This window comes from Plectropomus leopardus, chromosome 6, assembly GCF_026936395.1.
Source record: "Plectropomus leopardus strain MGB_pleo_1.0 chromosome 6, ASM2693639v1, whole genome shotgun sequence".
NCBI classification, from domain to species: domain Eukaryota; kingdom Metazoa; phylum Chordata; class Actinopteri; order Perciformes; family Serranidae; genus Plectropomus; species Plectropomus leopardus.
The window spans coordinates 13628731-13647124 of NC_142181.1; the positions used below are offsets into that span (position 1 = coordinate 13628731).

Sequence of the window (18394 nt, forward strand, 5' to 3'; positions counted from 1 at the left end):
TTAATAACATAAAATAACTATGTAGACGAATACAAAAGTTTAGAGTCATGATTTGGATTATTATATAACATGAATTATAAGACTATTCATTATGCAATTTATTGTTCTTAGAAATAGTGGTGTATATCGGTATCAATTTTGAATATATCTGGCAACGGCTTCAATACTCATCTTCCGCAGTAGTGATACACTGGTACCAGCTGCGCTTTCTCGCTCTTGACTTTATGCCCTCAGTGTCAATTTTTCCCCTGGTATCGAAAATGGTGTTGAATGTCAATATTTTTCAAGATTTTGTATCAAAATTCGAAATTCCAGTATTGTAATAACATTAATGTACTATGTCCATCTCTCTTTCACAAAAACCAAAGGTTATATCGATTAATCACTTATTATCATTATGTGTTATGTATGTTCTTCAACGGGTGTGTACTAAACAGCTGAAAGTCAACAATTACCCCACACACAGTCAAATTCACGTTTCATATATTAGCTTCTTTTCATTAAGAGACAAATGTAAGGAAATCGCAATCAACATTAAGATTTTGACCCCTCAGGTTTGTGTTTTTGCACTGCTATGTGCATAATGTTTACACCTATGTTAGAAACCAGGAGGGTCTTTCTGCTCTACACAAAATGATTTTCATAGCGCCTTTAAATGACCACAGCAGTGTTTTTACAAAATATGGCCTCTCAGCTATAAATGTCTAGTTTACAGCTTTTGCTGACCATTTTTAATTACAAGCTATACAATTGCAGATTTTCTATTTGAGAGTAGTTTTTGAACATTTCCAGGCTGTCATGTTTTAATTTATGTACAATATAAAAACAAACCATCAGACTCGTTAAAACTTGCTCAAGTTGTGTAAATTGCAACATCAAGTCTTTTTCAATTCAATTCAATTTTAAAGAAATTTTAAGAGACTGCTAATTGATATATTCATATTACACAAAAATGAATGAAAACTGCTTGATGCCTATAGCAGCAGACTAAAATACATCCAACTTTCCAAAAACATGGATAGTTGTGACGTAGCGTATAATAACTCATTGTACTAAATGAGCTAAAGCATGCAAACCCTCTGGTATTGCCCTTTAAGAAAATAGCAGAAGGACTTTTGACAGGGTTTGTCATGCTTTGCTAAGCTACTTGAGTGATGAGCTACTCACGCAGTTGGCAGCTGACTCCAGTCCACCCGGCCGCACAGCTGCAGCGCCCAGTGACGTGGTCACACCTGGCTCCGTTCTGACACTCACAGGTCTGACTGCACTGCTCCCCGAAATGTCCCTCTGGGCACTCTACCCACACAAACCACACACACACACGCACGCACATACAAAACACATTCAGTATTTACTTAAAATGCAACTGCAGCAAATGTATGAGTGTACAGGGCTAAAGGACATTTTGAGACATTTTCAGCACACATCTTGTAAACTTTTCCTTAATGATCAAAGTCCAAGATGACATTTGGAGTCTAGGAAAGAGAAAAGTGCGCTAATGACAGAGATGCATCATTAAGTCATGCTAGTGGCTTTCTGCTGACTCTGGCTCTGGTAGTTAGGACCACAAAATGGCTGTGGCAAGAGGAAAGTCTTGAATAAGACTCCAGAATGACAGAGTAAGAACTTTAGTGGGTATTTCACTGGATTCATTAAAACAACGGCATGAAACTTTAGCATGAGAACACTGATTGGTTAGCTACTAAAGAGTTATGTTCTCCCTTTCCTAATGTTGATCACTATAAACACGAGGGTGCATTTATCCAGAATAGACCTCAATAAAAGCATGTATGCCAGAGGGCACCCTTGTCCCCCCTCCTTTCTCCACCCTTACCCATCCCTAAAAAAGTCATTGGCAATGTCTCATTATAGAGATAATTGTTCACAAACACATAGTTGTGTTTAAGGAGAGGACGTCGTGATGGGCTGCAGTGAGGGCCTCCCTCACACCCCGTTTTAATGATGTGGCTTCCATTACCCAGAATGCAGTGTGGTCCTGCCCAGCCGGCGGTGCATAGGCAGGCTCCTGTGATGTGGTGGCAGCGGGCACCGTTCCTGCACTCGCACATCTGGCCACAGTCAAGACCGTAAAAGCCGTCCGGGCACACTGTGGGCCGAGATAAAACATCCAACTGGTTAGAACTGGCAGCTTCACAAGAGAGGAGAGGAAAAGGTTTTGATGCCAACTTTTTTAGTTCTTTCTCTTCCCTTCCGAATCTCTCACTCTCGTCCTCCTACTTTCCCTCTCTGTCTTACCACCTACTGAAAATACCAATATCAAATTACAGTATCACGCTGCGGCTGTTCATTTGCAGAGCGTCTGCGTTCGTTAAGTGAGCTCATGTCCCACATGTGTGGTGGATCTGGGCCACATCAAAGTCGACGGCGGCTCAGAGGCCGTTCCCTTTCGGGGGTAGAGAGTTGGTAATTAGAGCACCTGCTGAGTCAACAGGCCTCACCAATACATGGTGAAACAAAGCCAGGTTACTGTGCCCCCCTAACACACACACATGCCTACAGTATTGCTGCTGATGTGATGAGATGCCAGTGTAAGAGTCTGTTTCCCATTCTCAAGGAGCGCCAGAGAGATTAAGTGTGCGTAGAGTCAATTGACACTCAGAGAGTTTGGTAAACATAGTGCCTCGCATCCACAAGAACCAAGCCAGAGGCAGCTGGATGAATGAGCCTTTCCACTACTGGGATGTAAATATTGTCTGTAAGCATGACTTCACCAGAGCAGGAAAGAATGACACTGTTTATTCACGGTCTATTTTTTGATAGCTCAATTTGTCACTGAAAAGATCACAGCCTGACTCAAGCATAATAGTTGTATTTTGCAAAATAAAATGTTCTTCCATTCTGGGTTAAATTTAAAGGAATGCTGCTCTTTGTACTGCCAGATTTTGAGTGATTGACAGCCGGTGGGGACATTTCCGTCTTCTGTTTTCTGTTGCAGTGACGTGAGATCTGGTGAAGGTTTGGGTCCCAATTATCTCAGTATCCTGCAGTTTTTCAATTTCATTTATGTACTACCTCTTCTATCTATAAGAAAGCAGTGGACCATGTTACCACAAATTGGGAATGCGACAGAAACGTGTAACTTGGTGGTTTTGTGTATTCTAAATGCCACAGTGCTCAGGGTGTTTCCCGACAGTTAATGCATCATACACTCCTTCTCCTGCTCCAATTGATGATGCTGTCCACTTCTCTTTTTTCTCCCTCAAGGCCTCAAATTGGGAAAAGTATCCTTCCTGCTCAGCAGTTTCTGGCATGACCATCACTGTGTTCCCACGCTGACAGCATGACGTCTTTGCCTGCCTCTGTAGTGGTTAGGCTGCGATGTTATTAAAGCCAGCCCGCTGAGGATGCTGTCATTTTAGCCCAGCTGTACATTAGGTCTGTGGTAGTACTGTAGCAAAAATCCCTGGTTTTATTGTCTGTTGTTTATTATTATGATAGTCAGTTACTCACACCATGGCAACATCTTTCTGTCCCATGGGAGAATGTTTCAGGAATCTGATGTCAATTTATCAATGACCCAAGGGGCTTGATGCATCTATGATGTGAAACAGATAGGGCTGCACCTTAAAAGTCAGAGATTCTAATCATCAGTCTGAGACCCCTCAGTCAACTGAGATTGCTTCAAGTCAAGCAGTATTTTTTTGGTGGGTTTTTTTTGTTATTCAGTGTGCTCTACAGTGCGCTTCTGGGGAAGTCTGGTCCCCAGATTTTGCGGCAGAATGAGTGCTCTTGACTTTCATGCTACGATGCAGTCTCTCTAGCATTGTTACATGAAGAAGTGGTGAATTTACAACTCTAAGCAAGTTAATATGATACAGTCTCTGATTTTTGTTTAGTAACTAGTGTCTGCAAAAAATGTTGCGCATTTGCAATATTTTGTCAGCTTTGTAAGCTTGTTTGCTATATTCCATGAATATCGCTGTCACACTAAATGTCCCACTGAGCCCCAATCAAATTTTAAAACTTCATATGGAAAAAAACATTTCATAAAATAGTCATATTCAACTGCCAAATCTGAATCACCTTGCATAGTTCTCAGTTGGGTACAGCCTTAGAAACAGATAAACATAAAACATCTCAGATGAGTGATGTTCTCTTTTAATGAGGTATTCATGCCAGGCAAAGTAATCACCTCAACATGTTAAAACGCTTTCCTTCCTTTTCAAATGCAGCAGGAAAAGTTTACTGCAGCACAATCTCTACAGTAAATCTTCAGGGGATATACTGACACCTCTGAATGGCAAAGTTTATTATTTGTTTATGCCAGCAGGGGGCAACTGGTTTCCATATTAACTGCAGAGCAGCAATCTGTAATCTAATATTAGGACAGTGTCTGCAAGTGTTTGGAGGTGGAGACTCTTCCCGTCCGAGTCTTTGTTTATGGGTTGGTACAGGGGATTCAGTCCCCACACACACACACACACACACACACACACACACACACACACACACACACACAGACACACACAGACACACACAGTGTGCCATCACTGAAAGACTCCATCTCCAGACTAAATGAGCTCTTTAAGACAGGAGGATTATTTCCAGATCCCTGGTTGTGTAAGAGCCACTGCTGTCAGCCCATAAAGCAGGTCCAGGGACCACACAGCCAGGGAGAGCAGACCACAGAAATAGAGCGGATAGAGAGAACATAGAATAGAACTTCCTGGTGCCGTTCAGGGTCTATACCCTGAAAGAGGTCAACACAACAACAACAAAACAACCCAGTTTCTTCGACAATAACGCGGATGTTCGATGCCAGCTGAACCAGAGTTCTTTTTACTGCAACCAAATGAACTATTTTGATGCAAACATCAAAGCTGCGGACCAGAACACAGAGCACAATTCACGCTAATTGAAGAAGTGGTCTGGTGTGTAGGACTCATGTCAGCACAATAGCTTGTTTCCTCCGACAAAACTCTACTGAGATGTTTAGCATCAACCACAAGAATGCTCAATGAAACTATGCATTTTGCCATAGTTACAAGCCTTCTGAGTCTCCCTGTTATGTCTATGAATAACATTATGAAAACCAAAGTGTGGACGGACCTAGAATCAAACGCTAAGAAAGGAAAGTGATCTCTTTCCATTTTAATTCTGTGAAACAGATGAACTCAGAGAGATCTGGTCCTTCTCACAGCGCAGGCCTTTTCTTGACTTCTCCTGAAGGAAGAGGCCCAGCAGAAGACTGAGAAACTGGACACCTCTGTTTGAGGAGAAAAGGCCTTCAGCAAACAGAATCCGGTCAGACCGATAGCCCTATTTCCACAGCGACGTCCAATCAGAGTGACGTCTCTGTCTGAGGCCATTAGACTGTTATGACTAGGGATGTGAAGCTCTGTTCTAGTGTGACACAGCCATGATTTACGATACCCCGTGTACTACAGAGGTGGTATGAATTTCTGGGCCTGGTAGTACACTTACACTAAATCTTACACTTTGTAATAACATGAGGCCACTTCAAGTCAAAAGACTATAATCAAGAACAAATCTATTACATTGTTAAGACTCTTGGACTGTTGGTATGTCTTGCAGTTCAATAAAAATATCCCAATGATGAGAAGAACATTAGTTACATGAAGGATTTGCTATGGCAGGATGCTTGAAAAGACTGCAGCCCATGAAATAGAGGCCATCTACCCGAGAATGACTAATACAAATTATATCTTGGGATTTGTGTGGTTTTAAAATGGTTTTGCTCATGACATTACATGGACAATATGATGATTCATTGAATCTGTGTGATGATTCACTCAAACTATGGAAGAAAAGAGAAAATCCAAAGAATATCCTGCAGCGCCCTCTAGTGTTTTAAGACTATAATGTCACCTGTAATGGAGAGAAGCAGTAATGCCTTCAGTGGGGGTGAGATCACATTACATAAAGCTTAAGATCAGCATGGAAAGTTTAATGAAGAATCTGAGAATAAAACTTGGCTGAGCACCCTAAAAGTATTCACAGCTTTTAGGGTTTTTGTATTTTTCATTTCACATCTTAAATTCAGGATTTTAAATTTTGTCAGCAATCCAGATTAGTGTCAGATTTTCCATACAAATAATACTCAACATGAAATTTAGGGATGCAAAAAAAATTTTTTTTTTCATAAGTTAATGAGACCATTACTTTCTAATTTCTGATTTCTGGATTATCATTTCGTCTGAAAAAAAGCAGATTACAGTAACAAAAATGCCCACTCAAATTCTCAGAAGCTTAAGTTGATATATTCAGATTGCTTGTTTTGTCCAAACAACAGCCCCACACCAAAAATAATTAGTTGACTATAAGACAAATACAGGCACACCTCTGACAGAATGAATTGTGTTTTGATCATCACAACTTTTCTGACCTGAGAGCAAATTAAAGCAATTTAAATCAAGAAATACAAAAAGATAAAACAAGATGGTCTGCCTTACCGCTGGATTTTAATTCAAGGACTGAAATAGTTAATATGAACATATTGTCCAGATTTCTTTGTCTTTCCCAGTCTCTACCACTAGAGGTCCCCCAAGATCAATTTATAAATTCAGATAGAATAATATCTAGATTTGTCTTAAAATATTAAGCATGCAAAATTTGATCAAGGATTTAAACAGTGGGTAGCAAAAGGAAAACAGACAGTTTGTTTTGAAACTTTGATAAAAAATGCAACTTGGGAATGCATGAATTTTATAGAAACCTATAACTAATGGACTATTTTATAGACACATTCATCTAAAAACCAAAAAGAAAATAGAATCAGATTCTTCCAGGGAGATAAATGATGTTATCCAGATCATAATTAAAGCATATCACGAAAGTAACATCAGAATAATTTCAGCATATATCAAGGTGAAATGGGAGAAAGAAATTAATATGGAAATTTCAGATGAAGATTGGCAAGATATGCGGAAGATACACCAAGAAAAAAAAAAAAAGTAAAACTATATAAAAGTATATAAATAAAGTAAAATAAAAGTAAAACCATGGTCCCAGCTGGCACCTGACCTACATATGACATTGGAACAACATTGTACAGACATTAAATTAAGGCTGGAATGTAAATTGGGTTGATGATATTTTAAATGTCCAATGATATAAGAATTTCACTTTATGTTGATTTTTGCAGGCGTTGATTTTTGTCTCCACACCTCATGACTAAATGCCAGTATTCTACATCAACATGATGTTGGCATCAGACATTTGTAAGATGTTGGATTTTGGTTACTTAACAACATAACTTTAAACCAACATAACATCAGTGTAATCTGTCATCAGTATTCTACGTCAGATTGAAACTGGCATTTGACATTAACCTGACATTAAAGTTTGTTACCCAATATCACAACCTGAATTCAACCAAATATCAATGTCTAACAATGCTGGTGGCCAGCTGTATGTTTTCCTAAATTTTTATATTCGAGTAAGGAAACCAAAAGACGCATTTACATTATTCTAACCCTGTTGTTCCCGTGAATTTAATAGAAAGTGCTAAATGGACCTTTAAATCAATCATTTTAGTCTCTAACTATTTTTGTTTATGATGTTGATTATAAGTTAAAATAACTCCAAAAATTCCAGAAAAGGTGGTGGATATATCATCAGGGAATAAACAACAACCACTCACCAGAGAAAAAATAAATCTTACTTTTTTCACAGTAAGTGCCAGAATATCCAGGTGAACATGTGCAAGCTCCACTCACGTGGTCGCAGACGGCTCCATTCTGACACTGGCACTGCTGGGCACACGCCTGCCCAAAACTGCCATTCGTACACTCTAACAATGAACACGAGAGCAAAGCAGATCAGTGGTGATTTAGCAAAACATCTTAAATATTAAAATAATGTAGCTGGCTAAGAAATTCAGTCACAGTTCACATGGAATAGTCTTGTGTTATGTGATGTTTGGTACTAAATCTAGTTCATGGAGGTTTCACCCAGAACTGTAGGAGCTTTACATGAGCTATTCAAATCTCTCAGTATATTACAAGTTCCTGGAAAACATGTTGAAATGAATGTAATAAAACATATTATGACAAAAATAAAATATCCAGGAATTTTCTTTCAGGATTGTAATATACCTTGTTGTATTTGTTATTGTAATGAGCGACAATCACCCCACGGTGGCAGTGTTTAACAGACTATATCCTTGAAGCTTGCAATTAACTCACTTTTTTCACAGTGGTCTCCAGTGAAGCCAGCCTCACATGCACACTGACCAGTGACCGGATCACAGCCCAGAGAGATCTCTCTGCACTGGCATTTGCTGAGGCACCCTTGGCCCCAGTAACCAGATTCACATGCTGGAGGTCAGCAGATGTTGCAGTGAGAGCTATGTTTAATGTTGAGAAGTACTACAGTAAATAAACTGAATCTGCATTATAATTTTTTTCAGGATAATTGCACTTCTTACGTGTTGCACGGTCATGGCCTCTTTTGCCAGGAGGGGAGACGCAGCGTCCAGTCTGTGGGTCACAAGTAGTATCAGGGTGGCATGAACACAGCATTAAGCAGCCTGGTCCATGGAGACCTGGGGGACACTCTGCACACAACATGACATTCACACGGACATGCTTTAGCAATCAACTCTGTTTGTCTGGCATATGGTTAGTAGGAACTAATTTTTTTTTTAATTTGAAAGAGAATTCAGATCATATTAAAGCTGCAGTTGGTAACTTTTACTGACAATAACTTAAAAAAAATTGCTAAAACAGACACTACATTTACATAACAGTTAATGAGACAAATAATCTGTGGAAGAAAAAAAACATATTCCACTTCCTACTTTATCGCCTTGTCGCATTTACACAACGAGACAACAAATCAGGGCTGAGGAGTCTCTCACGCAGCTGTCAATCACTGCTCATGAAACTAGGCTGCACTGATTAAATATATATCAAGATTCTCTTACTGCATTGACTGCTTCTTGCCTCAAATGTTTTCAGAAACATATTTTAATGTACTGTTTCGCTGTAAAATGAGAAAGTTGGCTCGGCTGGTGCGTGGTGCTTGTCGGCTATGTCATAAACTTTCTCATTTTACAGTTTAACAGTACGCTAAAATATGTTTCTGAAAACATCTGAGGTGAGAAACAGGCATTGCCGTAACAGAATCTTGATTCATATTGATCAGTGTTGCCTAGTTCGCCAACTGCGTTAAATACCCCTCAGCTCTGATTGGTTGATTTTGGTGTGCCATGGTCACCTCTTGCAAATGCCATTAGAGGTAGTTTGGAGGGTTTTTTTGTTTTGTTTTGTTTTGTTTTACAGATTAACTGTCTCAACTGCTTCTTTCAGAATATAGTGACTGTTTAAGCAAATTTAACAGTTATATTTTTTATAAAAGTTATCAACAGTACCTTTAAACACTAAAATATGTAATTATATAAAAATATATAATATAGTAATATAAAAAATACATATACAGCAAATCATATCAAATTAATCGCTCAATATTAGTTCAGTCTATTGTTCAACTATTATTTAATTGCATTTATTTGAGACAAACAGTTTTGAATTAATGGTAAAGGCAATAAAATATACTATCATTAAAAATGTTTTGTTCCTTTTGATTTAAACTCACCATTTTGGCAGAGGTTCCCTGTGTAGCCTGGTTTGCAGACACACACACCAGTCTGCTTGTTGCAGGAGCCTTTGTTCTCACAGTTAGGACAAGGCGACTGGCACTTCAACCCCCAGAATCCATCAGGGCAGTCTGGGGAGCACCAAGTATCTTTCAGATTAAGTGAGCAGTAAGCCCCTTATGTTTGTTATTTCTCAGTTAAGTCCTAAAGCCACTTGCACTCAGATGTTTTGGGGATGAAAAAAGCATTAAATGAGAAGTAAGCTACAAAGAAAAGGAATTAGTTTTGAAAAGAGAGGTCCCGAAATAAACAAAGATCCTGGTGGTTCATTGAGCCATTGATCACACTGAGGTCAGTGAGTGCAAACAGGTCCTCAATGTTAATCATGTCATTTTCTACAGTCGGCTCCAACATAACTGGGCTAAAATTTCCTAAAACGAATACATAAATTCAACACAACATAGACAGCACACAAAATAAAGTACCTTCGTGACAGGAGTGGCCAGTTTTCCCAGCAGGACAGATGCACTGTCCAGTCACAGGATCACATGGAGCTCCTCCACAGTCACAGGTCAGACGACAGCTTTCGCCATAGGTCAATGACTGGCAGGCTTGCAACACACATCAGATTAAAACATTAAAAACAGCATCAACAGTCACAGCGTAACAAGAACACATAAAAACACAAGGCAAGATTGCACAACGTTGCAAAAAGAGAGCTGCAAAAGTGAAATTTTAGAAATACTCAATCATTTTCTGTTTATTTATTCAGCCCATGCCAATAGCCTCTGCAGTAGTAACTGAAGTAAATTACCCCTGTCATAACCTGGCTTGCAATCTAAGATAAATACATTCCAGAAAAATGGGGATTCCTTTTTTTATTATTTGGCTTTGACAAAACCAGCAAGCCTAGGCCTGGACTGTTCATTAGTGCTGACATACTGTAACTCTGCTCTGTTATCTTAGTCATGTTTTTACCAGAGGCTCCCGAACAATATTCAGTATCACAACACAGAGGATTGAGCTTTCCGTCAAGCGGCAGAGTATACAGCCAGAGGACACCCTGCTGTGGAGGAAGAATCATATTTTTGGTTGTACAGTTTGTAATAACAAGAACACCTGCACTGACCAGGTGAGCTCCAAAAAGAAAGCATTGTTTATTTCACCAACCACATCCACTTGATCCATCAAAGGCAGCAGGGAATGAATAGAGAAGGAATAAAAGAATAAAGAAAGATTGATAGGTGAATTGAAAAAGACTGACAAAGGTGAAGAAATTTTGAAAGTCATTCATTGCAAATTATGTGGACATCAGAAAGGGCAGGAATTCGTATGAGCATTAAGAATGCAAACAGTAAACGTACATGTAGACACATGTCAGTGTGCAAGCCCACGCACTTCTCATACCCACACATTACTATAAAGGTTATGGCCACATGAGAGCGCTGTGGAGTCAAGCTCTCAGGTAGAGTGCATCATACATGAACAGCTCACTGTTGAACGTATTTGAAAGGTAAAATGATTTTATGAATGCATGCCAGATGTTTGAAAGAAACTCTTAAACAAAAATTACAATATACTTCACTGTGCTCCTTACACTGACACCCCTTTTCACTTCTACCTTAAAGGGACAGTTCACCTCAACATTAAAAATACATTTTTTGCCTCTTACCTGTAATGCTACTTAATCAAACTAGACTGTTGTGATGTGACTGTTGACAAGTGTTGGAGGTATTGGCTGTAGAGATGTCTGCCTTCTCTCCAATATATTGGAACTAAAAGGCACTCAGCTTACAGTGCTCAAAGTGCCAAAAAAAAAAGAAAATTTTGAAAAATCAACAGCGACGTTCCTTTTCCAGAAATCATGACCCTGTTACTCAAGATAATCCACAGATCTTGTAGTGAGCAGTTTCATGTTGGAACTATTTTCTTTCTAGAGAACTACACCCACCAACCAGATCACAGAAGGAAGCCTGCAGCCAAAAAAGACGCCCTTAATGTTTACATCTCACAGTGTCATGAGCATGAGCTTCTCGTTCAGATACTTTTTTTCCTTCTGCAAGGTGACACAGTTGGAGGTTGTAGTAGAAATAATAAAGTTCCTATGAGAAACTGCTTACAGCAAGGTCTGTGGATTATTTTGAGTAACCAGGTCATGATTCCTAGAAAGAGGCATTGCTGGTGAGTTTCTCAAAAAAAAAAAAAAATGGGGGGGGGGGCAATTTTAGCACCACAAGTTGAGTGCCATCTTGTTCCACTGCATTCAGACGAAAGCAGACGCTTCTATGGCCAATGTCTGCAACACTGCGACTCACACCAAAACAATCTAGTCTGATAATAAATAGAACTACAGATGAGGCAAAATATGTATATGGGATGAACTATCCCCTTAACACATCATAGTTTGATGCACTATGCCATTTTAAATGCATTAAAGCAGCTTTTTGTCTCACCCAGCTGACATTTATCTCCATGAAGTCCTGCAGGACATCGCGGGGTGCACTCTCCAGTCCGGGGGTCACATGACCCTCCCCCTGGACAGTCACATGGCTGCTCACAGCCTGCACCGAAGAAGCCATGCTCACATTCTACATTTAGACATAAACGCAGACAAACAAAGATTAACCTCAAAGCACATTTTAAAACATTAGGTAATGGTACGTAGAATAGTTCTTTCTATGCAGAAAAGGTGTTAAATTCTTGACCAGTGAGTGACTTGACTCTGTGATCACTCTAAGAGCAATTACAGCAACTTCTTAAACTAAATATACAATTTACATAAAAATGGTATTGCAAAGTTTACTGCAACTATAGTCCTATTACTGGACCAGGAAACACACTCAGATCTGTATGATGTTTGAAGCTGTGAAATGCTCAACACTGCGTGGAAAAAATGTAACTCAACACGAATCTTCACCATTTCACCAATAGGATCTTAAGCTGCAGGCTGACGCTGGAGTTAAATAAATGAGTTGGATGTTTTGTGAAGTGCTTATACCTTTCTCACACTGTGGGCCGTGGTATGTAGCCTTACAGAAACAGCTCCCTGTTTTGGGGTCACAGCCAGTGGAATGTTCTTGAACACAGTCGCATTCCTTGGAACAGCCTGCACCGTGCGTCCACCTGGGACAGGCTGAGGGGCGCACGAGATCAGTTTGAAAACAGACAAAAAGCAAGAGTTAGGTCAACATACAGCGATGAAGTGTTTCAACACATATCTATGTTTGTATGATCAGGGGTGGAATGTAACCAGGTACATTTACTCAAGTACTGTTAGTACAAATTCAAGGTACTTGTACTTACTTGAGTATCCCATTGTATTTAACTTTATACCTCTACCTCTCAGAGTCTAATACTTAACTTTTACTCCTAGTTTCAATGTTTTTTATTAGTTAGCTTTCAGATTACAATTTTTCACAAGTTTCCTGTCCAATAAAAAACATGTATCTCCACATTTGGTGATTTTGAATTTGAGCTTTTTTTTTTTGGATTAACTAAGTATGAAGTGTTCCCTTATGTGTTGAGAAACTTTCCTTCTTCTTAAGCCAAATAACTCCCTAAAACCCTTCTTGAATTAGCTGGAAAATGCATTGTCATGGAGCTGAAAACAAGGCTGTCTTTCATGAAAAGTTTTAGAGACACATAGTTTTCAAAAGACAGCAACACTACAAACACATGATGATCTTATAGAATGTGATGCATTTCTGTCAAATAGTTTGTATTGTTGTGTATTAAACTACCCAACAGTTTACAGAAGTTAAAATTAGCACAGCCATATGCATCTACAGCAAAAAAGTGCAACATCCACATTAAAACAGGTGTAATGTTATTCCAAAAACCTTATTTATATTAGTAACACGTGGAGAGGGAACATTTTACTACACAATGATTACTTTTACTTTTGATACTTTAAGTATGATTTTGATGAAAATACAGCCCGTTCTTACTCCAAACTCCTCAATTAGTGCTGCTTTGTCAGTGATGTCGCCATCAGACACCGACATTAGTCACCTTTGGCAGTGGTGTGGTATGCACCGGTTGTGTCAGTTGTAGGCGCAGTGGGGAATACCCCAATCAAATACCATTGCATTGTCAGTGGATGTCGGCATCAGACATGGCTGAATGTTAAGCTAAACCATGACGTTTTTACTAAACCTAACCACATGCTTTTGTTGCCAAAACCTAAGCAAATAAACATAAAACTAAGTGTGTAACTTATGTTGTAAGTGTACTTTAAAAAAGACTGCATTCATGTAAGGAAAGGAAACTGTACATTTCCTGTTAAAATGGGAGCGTTTCTTGAAAAGACAGGGATGAGGCAGACAAGGAAAAATTAACAGATGGTCCCGGCACATTCAAAACAGATGCAGAAGGGTACCCAGTTCATAAAATTAGACATGAAGGTCCACTGACAGAGCTGAGCTACTTGACGAGTTGAGATGAGAAGTGTTGCATGCTTTTACTTCAATAAGGTTTTGAATGCAGGAATGTTACACACTGTATTTATACACTGTGGTATTATTACTTTCACTAAAGTGAAGGATCTGAATACTTCTTTTTCCACTGTGCTGGAACAAGCTACAGTGTGACTGCACTATTGCTTATGGTTAAGCAAAGAAAAACAAATTCTCATATTAACGTTTGTTTGATAAAGTGAAGGTGGTGTTAGTTCATTAAGAAAAGAATGTATAAACGAAACTTTTACTGCTCTCAGATTACATTTTTGTATGAGCAGAACAAACACACCCAACCACCATGTTATCACAACATTCGACATTTGGAAGCTGAAGTCATGTGACCACTGCCTCCTACTTCTCTTGATTTATAGAAGTTTTTAAAGAAATGGTGATGCATCATTCATCCTACTGTCTAACTACAAATGTATTGTGAGACCAAGCTGAGCATTTGAGCAAGCAATTTCCTGCAAGCTTTTCTGTGTTGCCTGTAGTTTACTGCAAACATTGTCATATTAACAGGAGCACTGAACAGAAGAACTAGGTTACGTAAGACTTTGAAAACTGAAGCCCTGCCACATCATCACTCAGAACAATCTGCATGAATATTGCCAAGATTCTCCCTACTCAGCAACAGAAAAGCTAAACTTCACTCCACCCTGTCCCTCTCGACATTGGCTTTATGTTAGATGCAGCTGCAGGCTCTGGTTACACCCTCTCCACCCTCTCTGTCCCGCTGCAGGATGGAGCAGACAGCTGTGAGAAACTGATAATATTCCTTGTGCACATTCTTCCATCATTCGGTTTGGTCTTAGAAGAGTGAGCAGCTTCCACACTGAGAAATTAAGAGCAAAGATGTCTTTCCGGAGGTTTAGGAGCAACCCTAAAACACTGGGGGATGTAAACATGGTGACAGAGGAGCTCAAGAATCTGTATTATAAGAGGTTGCTGCCTATAGAGAAATATTATTCTTTCCATCACTTTCATTCTCCGAGCTATGAGGACGCAGAGTTTGACAACAAACCAATGGTCTTGGTGATGGGACAATACTCAACAGGAAAGACAACTTTTATCAGGTAACTTTGTCGCTTCACGCTGTTTTAAACCTGTAGATTCGTGCATGTGTTTTTCTAAATGTAATGATGTTAATGGCTGTTTGGACTTCAGGTATCTGATAGAACAAGATTTTCCTGGTAGCAGAGTTGGGCCAGAGCCAACCACCGACTGCTTCACTGCCCTTATGCATGGAGAAGTGGAAGGAATCATCCCTGGCAATGCCCTCACAGTGGACCCGAAAAAGCCCTTTCGCCACCTTGATCCTTTTGGAAATGCCTTTCTGAACAGGTGACAGGAATCAACATAAGAAAAGGGAGAGAGGAAGAAAGAGAGAGGTGGAAGGGGAGGTGTTCCTATTTTGTTTTCTTTTACTTGGGGATAGTTGACGTTTTTTGTCAGTGTTTTGCCTTCATTTGCAAAAAAGCAATGCTTGTATGCATTGCAGTGTGAACCTTTTCCTATATCTATTTATATAGAGGATAGTAAGAAAAAGTACAGATTTTATTGATGCTTTATGTTTTCTTTGCAGATTTCAGTGTGTTCAGATGCCAAACCAAGTCCTCGAGAGCATCAGCATTATTGACACACCGGGAATCTTAACTGCTGCTAAAAGAAAACTGAGTCGAGGTAAGAGAGAATGCCTTTCTAATTTCAGTTTTCAATGTCAGGAGGAATTTATGGGTCTTTACTTCCTTATATTCAGTTTCAGAGAGTTGGAAAGCATTGTTGCTGTCAGGAAGATTTAAATTTCTTGTAACAGAGAAGACATGGTAGAAGCATGAATATTTCAGCCCAACATAACTCAAACTCTTGAAGTCAGATGGACAGCAGATGAAAGTAATATGACCGAGTTGGGAGGGGACGAGCAGTAAGTAACTGAGCAGTCTTTGCTTTGTTTTATGAACACATTAATCTATGGGTGTAACTCAGATTGGCTTGCAACCCGTGAGGACCACTGGGATATGTCACATTTTCTTCTAGGTGCTGAGGCACTGAGGCTTGCCCCATTACATACAGCCTTAATGAAAACCCTGTGTTTTCGTTCCTTGTCCCCAGGCTACGACTTCCCAGCAGTGCTGCGCTGGTTCGCAGAGCGTGTGGATCGAATCATCCTGCTGTTTGATGCACATAAACTAGAGTTCTCTGATGAGCTCACTCGGGCCTTTGGGGCCCTGTGTGGCCATGAGGACAAGTTGCGTGTGGTTCTCAACAAGGCTGACAGGGTTGACTCGCAGCAGCTCATGAGAGTGTACGGTGCCCTCATGTGGTCTCTAGGGAAAGTGTTTCGAACCCCCGAGATCCTGCGGGTTTACATCGGATCATTCTGGTCAGAGCCCAGGCTGATGTGTGATCACTACCAGCTGATAGAGCTGGAGGAGGAGGATCTTTTGGCCGACATAAGGAACCTGCCGCGCAATGCTGCAGTACGCAAGCTGAATGACCTGGTGAAGAGGGCACGCTTAGTGAGGGTAAGAGATTTCATATGTTCAATAACAACCAATGATTCTATACAAATATGGACAATGCTTCTCCGCTTCCTCTCACTTCACACAAATGAAACCAAATTATCCTGGATATGGCCCCTCCCATCTTGCACCAGTGACATCATTTGGAGCCAGAGTTTGCGCAGTAGTGATCTCAGTGGTAGTGATTCCAGCGATCTGACAAATTATGAGCAGCCCCATTGATCGAGGGGACACTAATTGGCGCACATAGCTGTTAAGTTTACATGTTGTCATCTATATTTTATAGCCTACAATTCTAACCCATCCTTTGAGGAAATGTTTTTTAAAGACGATGCACTGATAAAGTCTTTTCTTTTCTCCTCTTCTATTAGGCTCATGCCCACATTATCAGCTATCTGAAGCAAGAGATGCCAACAATTTTTTGCAAAGAAAGCAAGAAGCACAATCTGATTTATCAGCTTCCTGTGATTTTTACCAAAATTCAGCAACAGCATCGAGTCCCAGCCGGGGACTTCCCTGACTGCACCAAAATGCAGGTGAACAATACTTTTTAATTGCTTTCTAAAAGCCATATTTTTTGTATTCTTTACCTAAATGTACTGTATTCTTACGTGTGATTATGAACCTTTTCAGGAGAAACTCTTGGGTCAAGATTTCTCAAAGTTCAAGATGCTGAAACCAAGCCTGATGGCCTCCTTGGACAAACTCCTGACAACCGACGTAGCAAACCTGGTGCCGTTACTTCAACAACAAGAACTGAGGAAGAAATCCCTCCCTGGTGTGCTGGATGGTGAATTTTTGGGAACATTTAAGCGTGACCATTACAGGAGCGATCCTTTCAAGGAACTCAAAAGAGACGACGAGAGCAGTGAGGCAGATTTTGATGAGTGGGCCGTGGAAAAATACAAGCCAAAGTACGATGAGATTTTCTACAACCTCAGTCCGAACGACGGTAAACTGAGCGGCACCAAAGTCAAAGAGTGGATGACGACCACTCTTCTGCCAAACTCTGTGCTTGCTCATATCTGGAGGCTGTCTGATGTCGATGGGGATGGCATGCTGGACAATGAGGAGTTCGCTTTGGCAGTCCACCTTATTGAGGGAAAACTGGAGGGCCACTGGCTCCCCAGAGAGCTTCCGTCTCACCTGGTGCCACCGTCAAAACGGCTGAGTACAGCCAGCGAAGAAGAGTAAACATGAGGAGGCTCTCTGTACAATTTTTGTATATAATTTATGAAATATTAACTCAATGTGGTAGTACCAGTTTGATGTTTATAAAAACTAACAAAATGTACAGTGTGTATTCAAGAACCGGAAAAGATGTTCCTGTTTTTATTTTAATTATCATGATGCCAGGACCTGAAGATTATCATTGAGGGTTTTGGCCACTGCAAATATTTCAAAGTATATTCCACACTTCACATCTGCATTCAGCGAATTATCCATTGGAGAAAAAAAAAATACAGCAGTTATAGATGGAATATCTTGCATAATCCTAATGTATTTTTTCAATCAATGGTATTAAACTTGTAAAGATGACTAGCCCGTATTAATTAACTGTTTATAGTAGTATCATCACCAGTATCAGTAATATCACTCGGCAGAGCTGCACGATATGAGGTAATTATGCAATATGCAATAACGATGTTGAAAATCGGGATGTTATTGCTTGTGATAAATAAACAGATATTAAAGTGTACTCAGTTTCGCATTTCTACTGCTTTCAAATACAGCTAAAATACAACAAATGATTTTTTTGAATTAGAAAAATTAAAGGAAATTTTTGCACCAAACACAAAAGGTACATTTTAAAGTTCAGCTTTCTGCTAATTCTCTCT

General features: G+C 39.8%; 2 protein-coding genes across 2 annotated transcripts in view; one reads left to right on the plus strand and one right to left on the minus strand.

The window, feature by feature from the left end:
* egfem1 (EGF-like and EMI domain containing 1) overlaps nt 1–18394 on the minus strand; it is a 67141-nt gene that overhangs the window by 12060 nt on the left and 36687 nt on the right. The window contains exons 17-25 of the mRNA XM_042486634.2: nt 12579–12713; nt 12034–12168; nt 10066–10191; nt 9580–9711; nt 8411–8539; nt 8169–8300; nt 7646–7774; nt 1979–2107; nt 1168–1296 (exon numbers count right to left, since the gene is read on the minus strand). Of these exons, the coding sequence (XP_042342568.2) occupies nt 1168–1296; nt 1979–2107; nt 7646–7774; nt 8169–8300; nt 8411–8539; nt 9580–9711; nt 10066–10191; nt 12034–12168; nt 12579–12713 (1176 nt within the window). The remainder of the gene's footprint in view (nt 1–1167; nt 1297–1978; nt 2108–7645; nt 7775–8168; nt 8301–8410; nt 8540–9579; nt 9712–10065; nt 10192–12033; nt 12169–12578; nt 12714–18394) is intronic.
* On the plus strand, nt 14745–18255 carry LOC121943181 (EH domain-containing protein 2-like). The gene is made up of 6 exons (XM_042486635.2): nt 14745–15110; nt 15202–15378; nt 15620–15717; nt 16147–16559; nt 16928–17092; nt 17190–18255. The coding sequence occupies exons 1-6, from the start codon at nt 14890–14892 to the stop codon at nt 17748–17750; spliced, it is 1635 nt and encodes a 544-aa protein (XP_042342569.1). The 5' UTR covers nt 14745–14889; the 3' UTR covers nt 17751–18255.